Source organism: Montipora capricornis, chromosome 3 (assembly GCF_036669925.1).
Source record: "Montipora capricornis isolate CH-2021 chromosome 3, ASM3666992v2, whole genome shotgun sequence".
Classification (NCBI taxonomy): Eukaryota; Metazoa; Cnidaria; class Anthozoa; order Scleractinia; family Acroporidae; genus Montipora; species Montipora capricornis.
In genome coordinates this window covers 38166793-38184292 of record NC_090885.1, presented here as the reverse complement: position 1 = coordinate 38184292, position 17500 = coordinate 38166793, and the positions used below count along the sequence as shown (strand labels likewise).

Genomic DNA, 17500 nt, shown 5'->3' with positions numbered 1-17500 from the left:
GTTCTTATTTCATCCTGTACATCACCCTGTGCCCTCTTTTGTAGGCAGTCAGCAACAACTGAAATATTACTTTCAATGTACATTGCTGTGTATGCATCAGTTGTTGCGAGTGCAAAAATGAGTGCAACAAGGGTTATTTCTTTATGTATACAGTACATGTGTACAACCCTCTTTGGTCAATTCCTTTTCTTATTACCTACAGTATGCAGTAGTTGGACAGTGCAGTTGTGTTTGTGTACTTGCCAAATTTCCAATCCTCTACTTTGATTCCCTCCTAGTGGAAATACATGTACTGCTTAAAAGGGTGTGATTGTACCTGCCAGAAAGCCAAAATTTGAAATTTTACTAGGACTCATGTGGTCGCACCCTAAAAAGCTTGCACATTTTGTGATGGACATCGTCACTGCTATCCTTAAGAGATACATTGTAAGCGAGTTAATCATCATAAATTTGACTTAGAACAATGCTATTTTTGCAAATACAATACATGTACATGTACTTCTTTTGGTACTATTATTAAACCCATTGTCAGATGGGATAAACATGATAGCCCCCTCTCCCAAACAAAGGGCCCTTCCAACTTCAAGACAAGAAAAAAGATTCATTGATCAGATTACCTGTATTGAAATAGCATTACTTGTCACCACGCCTGTGATGAATGTACAATGTGTTTTTTTTACTATCCAGATGGGCACAAGGAAGGCACGAAGAACTTAAGCTCAGGGGGAGCTCTTTAGAATTTAGACTTCATAAATTAAAGTTTCTTGATCTTCTGAAAGAGGGACGTCACAAGGATGCCCTGGTGTATTCTAGGAATTTTGCTGGATTTGCTCCTGATCACACTAAAGGTTCAACTAAAAATAATTTGTACCTCCAGTACTATTTATTGTGCATATACATGTACATGTATGATAGCTGTAAGCCAACAAACTATTTTTATTCTGTTGTTTTGTGGGTGCCATCAATGGTGTTCTGTAACTCACATAACTTAGGCTGTGCAGTGCTCATGCAAGGCCCTTAAACTAGATCCCAAATCACCTTGGAATACGCCACTTTTCTATTATTGAACACCTGTAGGACTACCATGGAGGTGGTTGTGAGCTTGAACTTCAACCTGGACCAGCACTCATAGTCTCCCTAATTCCTTGTCTAGGATTGTAGGTTTTATTGTATAGTAGCAGAAACCCATAAGGGTTGAAGCGTGTAACACGCGTTCATAGCTTCCGAATATTCAGTGCGAACTGATTGGTTGAATGTTTCAGTGCTAAGTACCATATTTGGAAACCCCTAGCTCTTGTTGATCCAAATATGGTACTTAGCAAATTGAATATTCAGAAGCTTGTTTCCCAGCACACAAGGGGCTGTTACACGTTTCAACCCTTATGAGTTTCTGATAGTAGTTAACTGACTCACCTTGCTCCAAGGAGTGAGAGATCGTCGGGTGGCATCACTTTGGCAATTGGGTTAGTTTTTATTCTGCTAAATAAGAGGCTATAATAATGCCTTTGGTTTTTTGTGCACTAAAGAGTGCAGGACAATTTCCACTATCTAAATGAATGTTTTTCCTTCTTAAGAAATTTAGTGATATAAGACATGCTTTGTTTTACTGTTTAACAGATGTGCAGCAGCTGATGGCATGCCTCTTATACAGCCAGATTGGATTAGAAAATTCGCCATATGCCTCATTGCTAGACCCAATACATTGGGTGGACATATGTGATGTATTTGCTAGGGATGCCTGTGGGTTGTTAGGTCTATCCTTGGAGAGTCCTCTTCAAGTCTGCATCACAGCTGGCTGTGTTGCTTTGCCATCACTTCTCCAAATTAGACAGGTGATGCAGCAGCGGCAGGTGTCTAGTGTTTGGACATCAAAAGATGAACTTCCGGTAAGTAAATTTCATAATTCGTTTCAGTGGCAGATCTGCATGTAGGAATATTTTAAGGGGGGTGAATTGAAAGAATCGAATTATGTACTCTGACAAAAGTCCAGATAGTTTAGGCTGCCATTTCAACTTGGTTTATGTTTTGCATTAATGTTCACATTTGGTGAATAGTATCTGTTCCAGCAGAAATAAAAATACAATAAAAAGCAGACAAATAGAAAAAACAGGAGCCAAAATGGGGGATGGCTAGCCTCCCTATTTGCCCCCACTGGATCCACCCCTGCATTTGATGGCAGAGTACATACACAGCGCTCAAAATTAAAAAAAAATTCCAGGTTGTCCCTGTAGGCTGTTTCAAAAGCTGGGGAACTTAACCTGCAAAATTAATTTGCTTGCCCTGATAAATGCTTGGTTGCCCATTACAAAACCCCCCTACAATTAAATGCCATGTTGAGATGCAATCACATGGCCTTGGAGCTGGAGTATCCCATAATATTTCTAAGTGTGCACCTGTGGTTTTTCTTGGAGGTCTGGGTTTAAAATGTCACATAATCAATCTCTTCAATCTCCATCACCTACATGTTTGTGACATTGTCTCTTGAATTTTCCCATTTGACAATTTTTTGTAGAAGCCACAGATATTCAAAACACCAGAAAATGCTCTGCCGCAGCAAATTAATAATAGTAGTTATTATTGTTAACTTCACACTACTATCGGACATTGACAATAGAAAACCAACAAGTGAGTTGAGTGCTGGTTAGGCAATTCATTTTCTATTTGTTACTAGATTGGCTGTTGTTTTTTCTTTAGGCAACCAGGCTCTTCATTTTCCCAAAAACTAGTCACCCGGTAAACTTTCTGCCCGTCTGGGATGACCAGATGGCTGCTAATTTTATGCACTCCAGTCTCCATGTACGTGTATTAGTACTGACAAGAGTTGTGAGGCGAACCTAGTCATAATAGTCATAATAATGATAATGATGATAATTACTTAGCACAAGTCGAAAGATTATAAACATTCACAAAATACTAGGTAAGAGAACTTATGATGCTCGTCATTGTTTTTGCTCACAATCCTTTAGTGTATCCAATCCAAATTTTATGCTATTTTAGAGGTTACAATTGATTGGCTCACTGTGAGTTTCTTGTTTATTATCTAGTTGGAATGTTTTGTTTATTTACCACTCTAAATTAGCTTCTTTCTGTTGTGTGTTCTAAAACCTGCTTGCCTAGTAGCCAATCAGAATGGAGGAATGTTCTCAATTATACCACTGATACTTTGTCTGTAGTCACCTCTACCAATATCTAACACTTATTTCATCCGGTTACTTTTTACTGTTACCGGTGCCATTTGCGTCAAAATTATCCTGCGTAGGGAAAGAGGAAGGCAGAGTGCGAGTGCTGAAATAGAAGGAAACTGGGGAGAGGAGGGGAGGGGAGGTGTCCCCAGTTCCCTCTCATTTCAGCACTCGTCCCCCATTTAGTGCTTGCTACATATAAGGCTACGTCAAAATTTCCCTGCAGACTGCTCTAAAGCTCTTCCAGTTATGACAATCCCTTGATATTATTCTTAATTCTCTTAAATGTTCAGGTTGAGGTTGACCTTGGACCGCAGTATCGTTACCATTCAATCTTCGCCTGTCCAATTTTACGACAGCAGTGTACAGATAACAATCCTCCTGTCAGACTGACTTGTGGTCATGTCATATCAAGAGATGCCCTCACTAAGCTCACACATGGAAACAAGTATGTTACTTTCTACAACTGCCTGAGTACCAAGAGTTCCCGTGCAAACAAAATGCTCTGAACACGCACAAAGTTCTTCCTGTTAATCGTAAACTGAATAGTTATGATAGTTAATGGTTTCTCAGGATACGAGTTCCAGTCTGCTTATATAACAGAACTAAAACAATCGAAAAAACGGATATGAAGATTTCTCGACAGTGACAGCGTATAATGTTGAGCTTTTCATCGTTGTAGGAGGCAGTGTGGCCCAGTGGGTAGGGCGCTTGCCGTGAGATCCGGATATCCCGGGTTCAAGACCGTTCTAATCACTCGTTGAATTTGTTCCTGGTAGTCCCTGGTTCAACTTTCCAGCTGCACTTGTAAATAGCCAACTAGTTTGCCTCCGGCCAGTTGGGATTCTTAACAGTTGTTGTTGTGTTCTGTCGTTTCGTTGATTGTGTTTCATTGGGAGCGGTCAATTAAGTATGTATTGCATTGCATTGTATTGTTGTTGGTCTGTTAATGTTATCTTAATTTATACCTATTCGTTATTTCGAGGTAAATTTTACACTTGGGCCTCCAAATTGGGTTCGTTATATCGAGGTTCTTTTTCATACATTTTACTGTAACTTTGGCCGGGCTGAGGAATATCGTTTGTTGTATCGAGGACTTCGTTATATAGAGATTCGTTAATCGAAGTTCCTCTGTACCGAGGTTGACATATAACGTCTCCTTCGTATGTCGTGACAACCTTAGGCGAGCTCCAAAACGGTCCGGAATATAATGAGCATCCCCCCAAAAAAAGGGTTAGGTTAGATTTGCATATCATGAGAAACGGCGTCGAGTGATCCCAAGTTTGAATCTTGCTTAGGCACGGAGACCACCTTAGAGTCGTTGGTAAGAGTCAACACGATGGACTAGTTGCTTGTCAACAGGCGAAACGACATCTGAAAAAATATCATATCATTATCTTATCATTCTTTACCCTCGGATTTTAGAGTAGCTTGGTGTAGCTAATATCTCCGAGCATTTACACTCCCAACCGTAATATACCACAAGACAGACCACAACACCGGGAACTACATGCCCTGCTCTTTGCGAATAGTGTGTGGGTTCTCAGTTAACGTCCCACAGCGTTATGATCATGCAGCTGTTTTGTGCTGGCTTGCGCCACCAAGACCTCGCCTCTCCTTGAAGACTATTTGCCACACAAAAACTCAAGTCCATTGATATGGAGAAGCTGAAAAGAGACTTGCGCTATATGCAGCGGACGAACCAACCACTGCTGATGAATTAGAGATATATGTTAGAGAGTATAACACCGCTTTGTCAGCGATGCTCGACAAACATGCTCCACTTAGGACTCGTACTAGGGTCAGTAGGCCTGTAGTGCCTTGGTATAGCGACACCATTGATAAGGCTAAGCGTCACTGTCACGTAGGAAGGCTGAACGGATGTGGAGAAGAACAAAGTTGCCTGCAGATTTTGCTGACTACGAAAAGAAGAGAAACTATGTTACTAACCTAATGAATAAATCAAGACAAGATTTCTGCTCTAAGTTCATAGAGGACAATAGCACTGATAAGAGAAAGCTCTTTGGCGCGGTTAAAAAGCTGCTTGGTACCCATCATTTGCTGCGCTTTCCTGATCATCTTGACAAGACTGTGTTGGCAAATGACGTTGGCAAATTCTTTGTGCTCAAGGTAGAGCACATTCGACGAGACATTGACGCGATTTGTCTAAGCTCTTTAGATCGCAATCTAGTGCCACCGGACAGGATCGCTACAGATATTACAGATCGATCGCTGCGCTCTTTTGACATTCTGAGCGAGAACAACGTGTGTGACCTTATAAAGAACTCTGCCAGAAAGTCGTGCGTATTGGATCCATTCCCGACTAATCTGGTCTGTGACTCATTAGAGGTTTGCACACTTCCCTTCCGAGTGGAAGGAAGCGATCGTAAACCCCTTGCTTATAAAGGGCACCAAGGACTCTGCTTACAAGAACCTGCGACCAGTCAGCAATCTATTAGTTGTACCGCGCACCGGTGGCTCAGTTGGTTGAGCACCGGGCTGTCACGCGGGAGGTCGTGAGTTCAACTCAGGCCGGACCAACACTCAGGGTCTTTAAATAACTGAGGAGAAAGTGCTGCCTTTGTAATTACATCTGCAAATGGTTAGACTCTCTAGTCTTCTCGGATAAGGACGATAAGCCGGAGGTCCCGTCTCACAACCCTTGTTCATTAACTCTGTGGGACGTTAAAGATCTCACACACTATTCGAAAAGAGTAGGGGACAGCGTTCCCGGTGTTGTGGTCTGACCTTTCCAGCATGTGGTCGGCTTGGCAGGATAAGCTGGAAGGGGTTCTGTGTGAATGAGACCACAATTGTGTATAACAGCCCAAAGTCAGGCTCCTTAGCCAAGTGCTGGAGCCTCACTCAAGAGCCAAGATTACTGAGAGGGCAGTATTTGAGCAGTTGTACACCCACGTTACAGATAACGAACTATTTCCTGTATGGCAGTCGGCTTATAGGAAATCACACAGTACTGAGAGGGCGCTGGTTAAAATAGTTAACGACATCCTGCTTGACATGAATCGCCAGCACGTGTCTTTGCTCGTATTGCTTGATTTAAGCGCAGCAATTGATACGGTTGACCACGCTTAGAAACGTCCTTTGGTGTCACAGGAGATGTTCTCAAATGGTTCACCTCCTACTTGTCTGGTCGCTCTCTGTCAGACAGATCTCACCTATCATTCGGTGTTCCTCAAGGGTCATGTCTAGGACCGCTACTCTTTTCTGTCTATGCTAGTAAGCTGTTTGAAGTTGTTAAAACCTATCTACCAAAAACCCATGCATATGCAGACGACACTCATCTTTACCTGTCGTTCAAGGCAGACAGTTCTGGAAGCGAGACGGAGGCAAAATGTGTTGTGGAGCACAAGGCTGTGAGGGCGTGGATGGTCGAAGATATTATTTGAAGCTGAGTGAAGAGAAGACTGAGTTCGTTCTCATTGGAACTCGCCAGCAACTTAGTTAAGTCCGAACTGATAGTCTTTTAGTTGGTGACATGCCTGTACCATCAGTTATCAGGTGTTTGGTTTAATTTAGTCAATATCATTCTTTACATTAAACATTCAACTATTTTTTATCTCTTTGTAATGATAATATATTTAACACTATAGATGTAGTTTTATATTTTTAGCATAGTTAATTTTATTTCTACCAGTATTTTATTTATTGTAATGATTGTAAAGTGCATTAGATCATATATCTTAATGAATTTTGCGCTGTATAAGTAATAAAGTTGTTATTATTATTATTATTATTATTTGCGTTGAAAGGCTATGAGCTGGGGCCCGTGGTTTTTCATCCGTAACCGAGAAGACTTTAGAGAGTCGAACCATTTACCGAGGTACATAATTACAAAGACAGCACTTCCTCCTCAGTTATTTGAAGACCCTGAATGTTGGTCCGGCTGGAGTTTTGATCCTGTGACCTCCCCAGCACAGAAGTCCGATGCTCAACCAACTTAACCAAGTAGTAACAGTCCTGTAGAGGATTTGAACCTACGACCTCCATAACACCTGTCGGATACTCTACCCTTCATCTGTCTATCTTTCGCCCTTCGCCAAGCAACTAGTCAATCATCCCTTCTCACAGGCTCATTACACCTTTAAAACTTCTTAAGTTGCAATTTCTTGAACAATGTAGATTCGTGGTAAAACCCACATTGTTATGCTTTTCTCTACAAAATATCCTCCAAAAAAAGCCCATTTGAAAAATTTGAAATTTGTTTTGGTCCTGTTTGTTTTTTCTCTCACCAGAGTGAAGTGTCCTTACTGCCCGCTGGAAATGACCCCTGGCGATGCTCGCGATATCAACTTTTACTGAAGGCTGCCGACAGTGTTGGCCCAAATTTAAACATTTTCTATTATTTGTTAACTTTTTATTTTCACTACGTTTGGACTGCGACGAGCCTTAGTACAAAACAAAGAGCTGGGGTTGTTTTGTCGTTTGTAGGAATATAAGTTATGGCAGAAACCCATAAGGGTTGAAACGTGTAACGCGCGTTCACAGCTTCCGAATATTCAGTGCGAACTGATTGGTTGAATGTTTCATTGCTAAGTACCATATTTGGAAACCCCTCGCTCTTGTTGTTCCAAATATGGTACTTAGCAAATCGAATATTCAGAAGCTTGTTTCCAAGCACACAAGGGGCCGTTACACGTTTCAACCCTTATGGGTTTCTGGTTATGGTAAATATGAAAGTACTGTAAGAAAACTTAACCATTTCCTGGATATTCCGTTTACGCCTACGTTGCGGCTTTACCGATGTTATCGCGACCGACTTTTGGTTGATTGTCGGCCGATGTGTCCGTCAATTATCGACAATCCAGTTTATCAGTTTATGTAGACAGTGAAGTTTTGAAATGATCGGGCTCCCATTTGGCTAAACTACAGAATGCAGGGCCACTTATTTCCACATCGTTGAATAACAAAAGCTCGTATTGTTATGTTTGTCGTTCTACAAAAGCTTCTAACTAATTAGCATATGCGGCCCTAAATTCTGCAGTTGGTGATCGTCACAGTTATGAGCGATACTTCATCAACAGTGAAACGGAATCCTGACCTATCAAGCCAACAGGGTAAGGGAGCTAGTCACTTTTTGCGTTCTTGATAAACCCGTGGACGATGGATACATGTGAAGTACAGAATATACGAAAGTCGATTCTCTCCCATACTTTTAATCTAATCGTCTGTGACGAAGAAAAGCTACTTAGCGGTATAAATGTGGTAGTGTCAAGACAAGCTAAAAAGGAAAACAGCTCACTGTATCAGTCCAATTTGATTCAGTCACCGTGTCCCCTGACAACGAAGTGAGCTGAGAGAAATGTCCCAGACAAGATGTGACAGATCACTTACATATTTGATTTATCATTTACATTTGAGAATGTAATACACCCCTGAAATGTATTGGCTTTAAAAATCTTTAGCAAAACCTCTTCACATTGGGAAAAAGGGCATTGAATTAAGACCTCACTTTTTAGCCCCTCATTTCACTGTACCAAGGAGATACCGGTAGTAGTACTATAAATAGCTTTCGATTATCCACGAAAGAGGAAACGGAAAACGCCTGAGAATTCAAGACAGGGTCTCTCGGAAACGTTCTGTTTTCTTTTGTTTATGTAAATAAATGTTTAATGTCTGTTTACCCAGACATTCCCACTCTTTTTGGTTAACCTCTCTCAAACTTCCTTTTTAAACATTTGTCATGTATGTCTCTCTCCAACTTAAAACAGTTCCTTGTTTGCGATTGTTTGGAGATAAAAGGTTTCCGCTGGCGCTGTTGCGCGCCCGTGCCATTCGCTCCTAGAAAATTATAATTGGACTCAATAGTCGTTAACCTTTCTCAAAATAAATGGCCCTGCGTGAGCAAACACAGTTTATACTATCGACGTGGTTTCAATTTTGTTTATTAGTAGGATGTTAAGGTCATTGCATCTTCTTCTTCTTTTCCACCCGCACGCAAAATTTAATCCAGTGCTCTACACTTTCTTAAAGTATCCGATAAACAGTTTTTTAACGATGGATGCTATGATCAGCCATCTGTCGCATTTTTTCAAATAAAAATTGAATGATACCCCCACATTTGCTTCGTGGAAAAACCGATATATCACTTTACTAAGAAAACTCTCGTGACCTTAACAATAAAAAACTGGCAAATTTAACGTCGGCATAAGCGTTTTTTCTAAAAAAAAGAAGACAATCGATTTGTTTATCGATACGCTATTTTAAGTATTCTACGATCTGTTTTCACTATTTCGCCATCCTTCCAACCTCTACTGCTTATCAACAGCCTTTTTGGTCGGTCTAATTGTCGTCTTTTCGTTTAGAATGTTTTCCGTCTTAAAGGAAGACGTTGTGAACTCAAACCTTGGTTCCGGGGTCTGTTTGATAGTTTGTTAGAGGTGTTTTCCACCAGAAGATGTATAGTCTGTTGATACCAAATGACTTAGTTTCAACTTGGCGGGGATTTCCACTGTTGACACACCAAAGACAACTGTGTCATCTATCGTTGGAAAAATTTTGTTTATCACATGACATTGCGGAAAAAGGTCTTGGGAAAATGTTTACCGCACTCAGACTAAAGAAGATGGTATCGTCTCACTGTGAGATGCCAAAATTTTGATTAAATAAAAAAAACGATTCTATAGAGTTTTCAGCACTTCTTAGGTCCCACTGAGTGGAAAGCCTATTCCCAGATTTCTATGTCTAAATTCCTTGAACTACAACTGTCCGTCATGAAAGATTTTAAAATCAAATTCACTTCTCTATCTTACTACGCCTCAAACTGAACTAAAGGGAATTCAATCATCATGTGTTTCCAGACACGCTGGGCAATTTTATTTATTCATTCTATGAAGGCAAGATTCCCTTCAATGCCACAAATTCTTTCGTCAGAAATGCAGAGAATACAGGCGCTTTTATCTTGGTTTGTGCTTTTTCTTGCTTTTCCAGAGCAGAACTTCACTTTTAATATGTAATTCCTAGAAATAATCTCATACTTAAAATTAAAGCGGAGAGAGTATGATTTAGTTAATTATCATGTAAACTGAAAGAGATGATCTCATCCCAGAATAAAAGGCCCTCGGCTTTCCTTAAATAAATACTTCCTTCACAGGATGCTAAGCTACGTTACAGTGAAGTAACGTCCGCCCACAGAAATGAAGTAAGATTCTTTTAGCACTTTGTACAGCGAAAAAAAATTCCGGCGTCCAAGAGATTGTCAGTATCGGTTACTGAATCGTGTTTTTTTTTATTTTGATCTTCTTTTGCTGTTTACCGCGCATGCATTCAATAAAATTGATAACAACATGTGGGTAATGAGACCGGGACGAACTCAGACCGGCGTGAGTTCGTATCGGCCGCCGTACATTTCTTTTTGTGTGTTTACATAAGACCGGCCTGACGATGAACTCAGATCGGTCAGACTTCGTCTGACCGTCTTCGTCTGAGAAATTCTAGGACCGGTCGGAGTTCGTACCGTTCTCGTGTAAATCAAAACCCAATCTCAGACCGGGTCGAGAAATTTCAAGCCTGTATGCTTTTGGGTCAGCCATGTATTTATTGGACAAAATATATCATTTCGTCCCGAAACCAGGCACCGAGCATCTCGTCCCGGTTTCATGTAAACGGCTGCAAAAATTTCGTACTTACCCCATTAGGAGAATACTCAAGTACTATGGATGACTCTCTTTAATTAGTCGTGTTTACGAAAGTCAGATTTGTTAATGTTATATTAGTAAATTGTCTTTATGGTAGCCTGCTCCCAGACTATTTTTATAAAGTTTGTAGTAAACTTCACCCTCGACCATTGCCTTGCGACGGTTTGATTTCACCTTGAAACGGAAACATGAAAAGCCTAATAATCACTAGAAGCCTTTAATTCCCACATTTCCGTTTTCAATTTTTCCAAGCCTAAAAAAAGGCAAGGCGCCGTTTGAGTGGAGATTCTTGATAATTCAGTGAATAATCCTCTGGGGCCTGTTCCTGAAAGGTGCAATAGCTATTCCAGGGATAAATGTGCCTTATTCCAGAAATACCTTTTGGAATAAGGCACATTTATCCCTGGAATAGAGTTATTACACCTTTAAATTTCAGGAACCGGTCCCTGGAGGTTAATTTTTGCCGTAAGACAAATAAATATAAACCTACAGGACTTGGTCCCCATCTGCCAAATTGCTTCCCCTACAAAAATAGCATTTCATTTACATTTAATGAACCTCAGCTGCCTTGAATACGAATTCAAAGAAGGTAATTTAAAGCACATCTTCTACTTCTACTTCTACTTTAATACTCTTCAACGCTATTTAGGACTCTTCATGAGCTATTCATTTACAAGACCCTTCATGGGAACGAGTCATTGGTAACATAATTTACTTTATTAGATTATCGCTGTAAACTACTCTGAAGATTAACGGGTTTTTTTTGCATATTTCTCAAACCTAGGTTACCTAACAATTCTTAAAAATTAGGAAATTCTTTGAAAAGCCGCTTTAAAGGTCACCTTGAAAAGTGAGTAAATTGCCTAATTCGCCAAGTTCGAAACTGAAGACGATTAGTATATATTTTTGGCAAAAACTATTAGTCGTTGCTTTTTTTATCTCTGCAACCTTCCCATTCGCTTTGGATGGGGGCGGTGATTAACCTAATTTTGAATTTTTGCTAGTTTCGTTGTTTGAGTGCCTTGCGTCGCCTCGCCCTCCTCATGCGCTAATGATGTTATGGAGTTTAAGAAACCACGACGGCTACGGCGACGAAAACGTTACTTCATGCCGATGTAGAAGCTTGAGCTATTCTAAGTATTTCATGATTATTCCGTCTTGTTTACATTGTTCAATATGGGCGAAGTGTCCTAAAACTGGATTGGTACGGACGGATTTGAAGTAAAGAGTAAGACTGAAAGATTCCCTGTAGTTTGTCCACGCTGTCGTCAAAACCTTAAATTTGGTCATATCACTTAGTAGTTTTGACGAGTACGGGAGAGAAAATGCGTGCCACACGTGCAGCACGATCACTTTGGTTCTTTTAACCAATAATATCACTGCTATTTGGCGTTGTCGTTGCTGTAGCCGTCGTCGTTTCTTTAACTCCCTACTGTGACAGTGGTAATACCTTGTGATTCGCTCACTGAAATAGGGGTGGCGAATGGTTCTTCAAAAACTCTGGGTCTCGCAAAATTTTAGTCGAATTTTACGGGTCTCGCAGTCTCGTTTTTTGAGCAGTTATGTGCGTCTCGCAGTCTCGTTTTTTATATGAAGGTGTCAAACACTTTGAAGTCTCGGTCTCGCCATCTAAAAAGTCAAAATGTCTCGGGCTCGCAAAGAAAAACGCTGGTCTCGCCGTCTCGCAAAGTCTCGCATTTACCATTCACCACCCCTTGAAATCTCCCACAACCACTCCTATCTGATCATATAAATCATTAATTCTCGTATCAAGATTTTAAGTCCCCAGCATCTGAGCATTGTTGGTGTGGGATCCCGTTAATTTATTTGCAGTGGACCAAATCTGACGGCAGCGCAATGTTTTAATATTAGGGAGCTTTAGCAACGACTACGGGAACGACAAGGAGTACGTCATGTCAAAACATAAATTCACGTTATTGTAATCCAAGCTTTTTAATATGACAATGGTGTGGCAGTCCCTCAGGAATGAACCATGAGCGGCGCTTAACTTAGGAGAATAAATGATTATCTCGAAGTGTTGACGTCCTCCATAAAACCTCAAATTTGGTTATTTCACGTTGTTGTTGTGCTGACGACGGCAAAGAAATGGACAAAAATGAAAAACGCTCGTGCAGGGCGTGCAAAGCTATTGCTTTTTTCCCACTAAATACGCAAATTTCTGACGTTCTTGTTGTCGTCGCCGTTATCGTCGCTAAAGCTCCCTAATGGCACGCGAGCGACTCGATGCTTTCCTCAAAAGATTGACATCTAATCTACGACAGCGACGTCGAAGAAAACGTCACCTCAAAATATTTAATATTTCGCCATTACTCCGTCTCGTTCACGTCCTACAATGTGGGCGAAGTATCCTAAAAATAAATTTCGCGGTTTCAGAGTAAAAATATAGTTGTACGCTCACGTTATTGTTAAAACACTTGGTGATTTCATGTCGTTGCTGCGCACAGTACAGCAAACATATGTGCTGAAATGGGTGCCTCACGTGCAGCACAATTAGTTTTCCTCTTTCTTGTTTTGTGGTGTTCTCCGAAAACGTCGTCAACGGTTGAGGAAAAGGGCAGTGGCAGTGACAGTGACAATTTAAGTTGTCTTGCATCACTGCGATCGGAATTCATTTAGGCCCGGTGCCACAGCGTAGTCTGAACATCTCTATTCTGATTTTTTTTTTTTTTTAATTTAAACATATTTTATTGCCCTAAGAGAAAAAGAATTCACCAAGAGGGTTCACTTCGAAATAACATTAAATGTAAAAAAAACATTAATCTGATTTATTCATGAAAGAGAGCTCATCAAGAGGGCTCGCTTCGAAATAACATTAACTTTTAAAAAAATACACTAATCTGATTTATTCATGAAAATATCATTCTTGTATTTCAAGACTGACTCTTGTCTGCTTTCTGCAGAATGAGAAACGCTATTCATTCTCACAAAACTTGGGTGTTTTTTGGCTCAAATCGATTTTTTTCTTCTTATTTCTCCTTCTCGCGAGACTACATAAATCAAAATTCAATTGCCCGTCTTCGTGGGTCTGGGGCACTGTATAAACGAAAAAAAAAACCTCTTTATACAGAAAAGAAATTCTCTGCGACATTAACATACCTACGATCTACTTAATTGGGTCAAAATACCGATTTGTAAATTGCTCATTCCCTGTAATTGTTATGGGTTTTTACCCATGACCATAAAACAAATCAAATATAATGATGAATATATGAATCACGAATGTATTCTCAGGCGAAAGTTCGAGCGTAAAGAAGGCGGTTGAAACGTTTTGAAATTGGAAGTATTCTTTAACTTTGTTTTCTTGTTAAAGTGGCTCTGGGAACTGAAAAAAAAAAACAGGAAAGGAACTTCCTTTAATGGTGCAAATCAGGTTTCAACATCTTTAAGTTGCTGTGGAACTCAATCTTTCCTTTATATTTTGAACGTCCTTTTTTTCTTCATAGTAAATGTAATTTTATGACCCGATGGCCGACGTCATTTCGTCTGCGTCCAGAGGTCTGCGCCTGACATTTCAAACCATGTCATTTTGCGTGGGCTGCTAAAAAAAACTGCCGCATTGCAGCGTGCGACAAACGACCGTGTATGTACAGCTGTTTGAAGAATTGTAAACAAATAATTTAACATTTAGGCAAACGATATGAATCGCTAAGGAGCAGTTTAGCTGAATTTGTGAAATGAAAAATATGGCTACCTTTGAAGAAATAAAGCAATTTTCGACGAAAGACCTTGCGTTTCCTTGATTTTACACGCATCTGTTAATCGCTTCACTAAAAACTCTGAGGGAAATCCTTTGTTTTGTCCCCCAAAAGTTATATTGCTTATATCAGTTTTCGTGTCAAATGCGTGTCAAGCGAAACGAAGATTTACCAGCTGAAAGATCTGCGTTTGCTTTCCGTGCTATATGTGTAAAAGACAGAAACCGGAGGCAACTATGACCGCGACGTGACACGAAAAACGCGAAAAATATCCGACGTGCAGCATGCTTTTAGTACATTTTCTCCAAAAGAAGATTTAAGGTTTTCACGACAACGTGAGCTTGCCGGTGTCATATCTTTCATTGATGATAGTTTAATACTTCAGTGGTGTTCTTAATCAATCCAGTTGTTGAACGTTTTTCAGCGCAAAGGTGATGGTTGATCCGAAATAGGACGTTTTCAACCAACCTCTAGAAACAATAATAACAATGGAGAAATGTACGACTTCTGTTGGACGAAGAAAGGAAACTAACGAGAGATCTTTTTTTTTCGTCCACCAACATAGCGGCAATAACGTCACATGAAAACCTCCTTGTTACCCAACTATATTTTTTATGAAGTGACATTTTTTCAATGGCGCTACCTGGCGTTGATGCTAAAAATTCACTTTTAATGCCCACCCAGACAACATAAACACCTTTGTCACGTTTATGTGTCACCTTGCTATTTGTCTTTCCTGTGCTACTGGTTTCTATTTTGGTCAATGAGCTTTGAATCCCGCATTGAATGACCTGAACGTTTTTAAAAATACATTGTAGTCTATTGCAAGTCTTTTGTCAGTCCACTGAGACTTCGCTAAAGATTCATGCCGCTTTTCAAAGAATACTGTCTTGGGACAAGTTCTTTCAGAGGGAAGATTCAGTTATTCATGAAAGGATGTAAAATTAAATTTCTACAACGTCGCAAGTAATGACGCATATCGATTTAACAATTGAAATTCAGCTGTGCCCAACGAATCGACGAGCAGCGCTATTTTTAGATCAGAAGGGCGCGCTCGTCAGCTCGATTTCATATAAATATAATCACGTCCCATATCTGAGCTGGACAAGAAACAGATACGTTGTGAAATAACACATTTGACAGCTCGACTGAAGAATCGGCAAATTCCTTTTCACAAAATACGATCCCCGTTTCTAACAATTTCAGCTGATAACTGAACATTAGAACGTTGCACGCTTGCTTTGGAACAAGTGACCTTGCTTTGGATCATTGTAAACTTTTTTAAGAGATGAGCGAACAAGTTATATCAACACTTCACGTGGAATTATTGCAACCAGAGGGGCAGAGGAGGAGATCGAGCTGCAGTTTGTTGACCCAATACCTTCTAGAAGAATACGCCAAAAGGGAGAACGAAGCTGCTGTTTGCAAAACGCGCTACGAGAAAGCGTACATTGGAGCGTATGGATCTAAACAGCCTTTGCGTGGACAAGTACTGCGCGATGTTTTGCCTCGAGACTCCACAACTGATTTATTTCGTCCTTGGAGAAGAGACAGTTGTCCAGCTTTTGTAAGCTTTTTCGGTTAAATGCAATGGAGATGCAGTTTGATTCGACGTTTCTTTTTATTGCTCTGCGTTTCTAAAATTATTTTCCAGCGAATTTAAAGACTTGAATCTCACCTTGAGTGCCCGTTGGGCACTCAGTGAATTTTGGCTTCAAGACTGTGCATTTACAATCAGCATAATAAGATGGTTACATCGTTAATAACTACTATCCATGATTAAAAAAAAACATGGAATAATGTAGCACAACTTAACTGTGCACCATTTTTAACTTTGTTAGTTTTCATTTATTTGTTCATTTTGACTACGTGATTCGTGGGCACATGGAAACAGCGTTTCAGTGCATATTATTACAATAAAATGTAACTGGTCGGGAACGAAATTGGAGTTAAAAACGGTGGTAAGATCTCGTAAAATTTTTGCTTGAATTAGAGAATTTGTGAAGTTGATTAAAGTTTTCATGAGTTTTCAATCGTCGACATCGATGACAATATAAGTTGACTAACTTGGTAAAATGGCTTAATTTTATCACTCAGAAAAGCAAGTTTACTAGTTTGACCTATAAACATAATTATTTTCATGGGTCGATATTTTTGCTTTTTGGTATGCGAAATTGTAAATGACTTTATTTAAGACTTTCAAAATGTAAATACTATTTGTTGTAAAAATAAAACAATGTGATTTTTGTCAGCGATTTCGCACAGGTCCCTTTGCATGACAACGAGCGCCGACACCTTATATCTGTCGATTGTGTGTTTTTCTATTCCAGGCTTATGAATTTAAGGTTTGATAAACTCCACCGGCAGCCGTAATGCACGCAATGCAAAATTCTTCAGGTCTGAAATTGCGTGTCCCGATTTAGCAATTTCGACTTCCTCAGACCTCTACAGGGGGTTTAAGATTCCTTAATTTTAAGGCTAAAATTAGGATTATCCGTCCGGTTGTCATGAAAACGTAGCCAAAAAAAATACGAGTTTTAACTACATATGCACATCTGTAGCTCCTTTCGGGCTCCTTTGTGGGAATATTATGAAAGAATGACGAAAATAATTGAAAGGGCTGTTTGGACTGACGGATTGGTGTCAAAAACCTAAATTTTACGGCCACACACGTTGCAAGTCCTCGTCCTCCTTCATCACTAATTGTAAAATGTTGTTATTTAAGATAATAGATTTGTGACTTTGAGAGGTTGAAACCCGAACTCAACAAACAAGTTGATCATGTCAGTTTAGCATTACACTTTTAAACTTTCACCGTTATGTCAGTTGAGTTCTCTAAAATATTCGGTTGGTTCGTTTGAATTTTACCTACTTAAATTGAAGATTTCATCAGCTATTAAAGTGCTCAATAGGTAAACTAGAGCAATGTAGATTTGTAGAGATGGAT

General features: G+C 39.9%; 1 protein-coding gene and 1 pseudogene across 1 annotated transcript in view; both read left to right on the top strand.

The window, feature by feature from the left end:
* LOC138043057 (E3 ubiquitin-protein ligase RMND5A-like) overlaps positions 1–7604 on the top strand; it is a 14292-nt gene extending 6688 nt beyond the window's left edge. Inside the window, exons 5-8 of the mRNA XM_068889168.1 lie at positions 688–848; positions 1618–1886; positions 3476–3630; positions 7436–7604. Coding sequence (XP_068745269.1) covers positions 688–848; positions 1618–1886; positions 3476–3630; positions 7436–7502 — 652 coding nt within the window. The 3' untranslated portion in view covers positions 7503–7604. The remainder of the gene's footprint in view (positions 1–687; positions 849–1617; positions 1887–3475; positions 3631–7435) is intronic.
* LOC138043058 (uncharacterized) lies at positions 4567–5786 on the top strand (annotated as a pseudogene).
* Positions 7605–17500: the final 9896 nt, after the last annotated feature.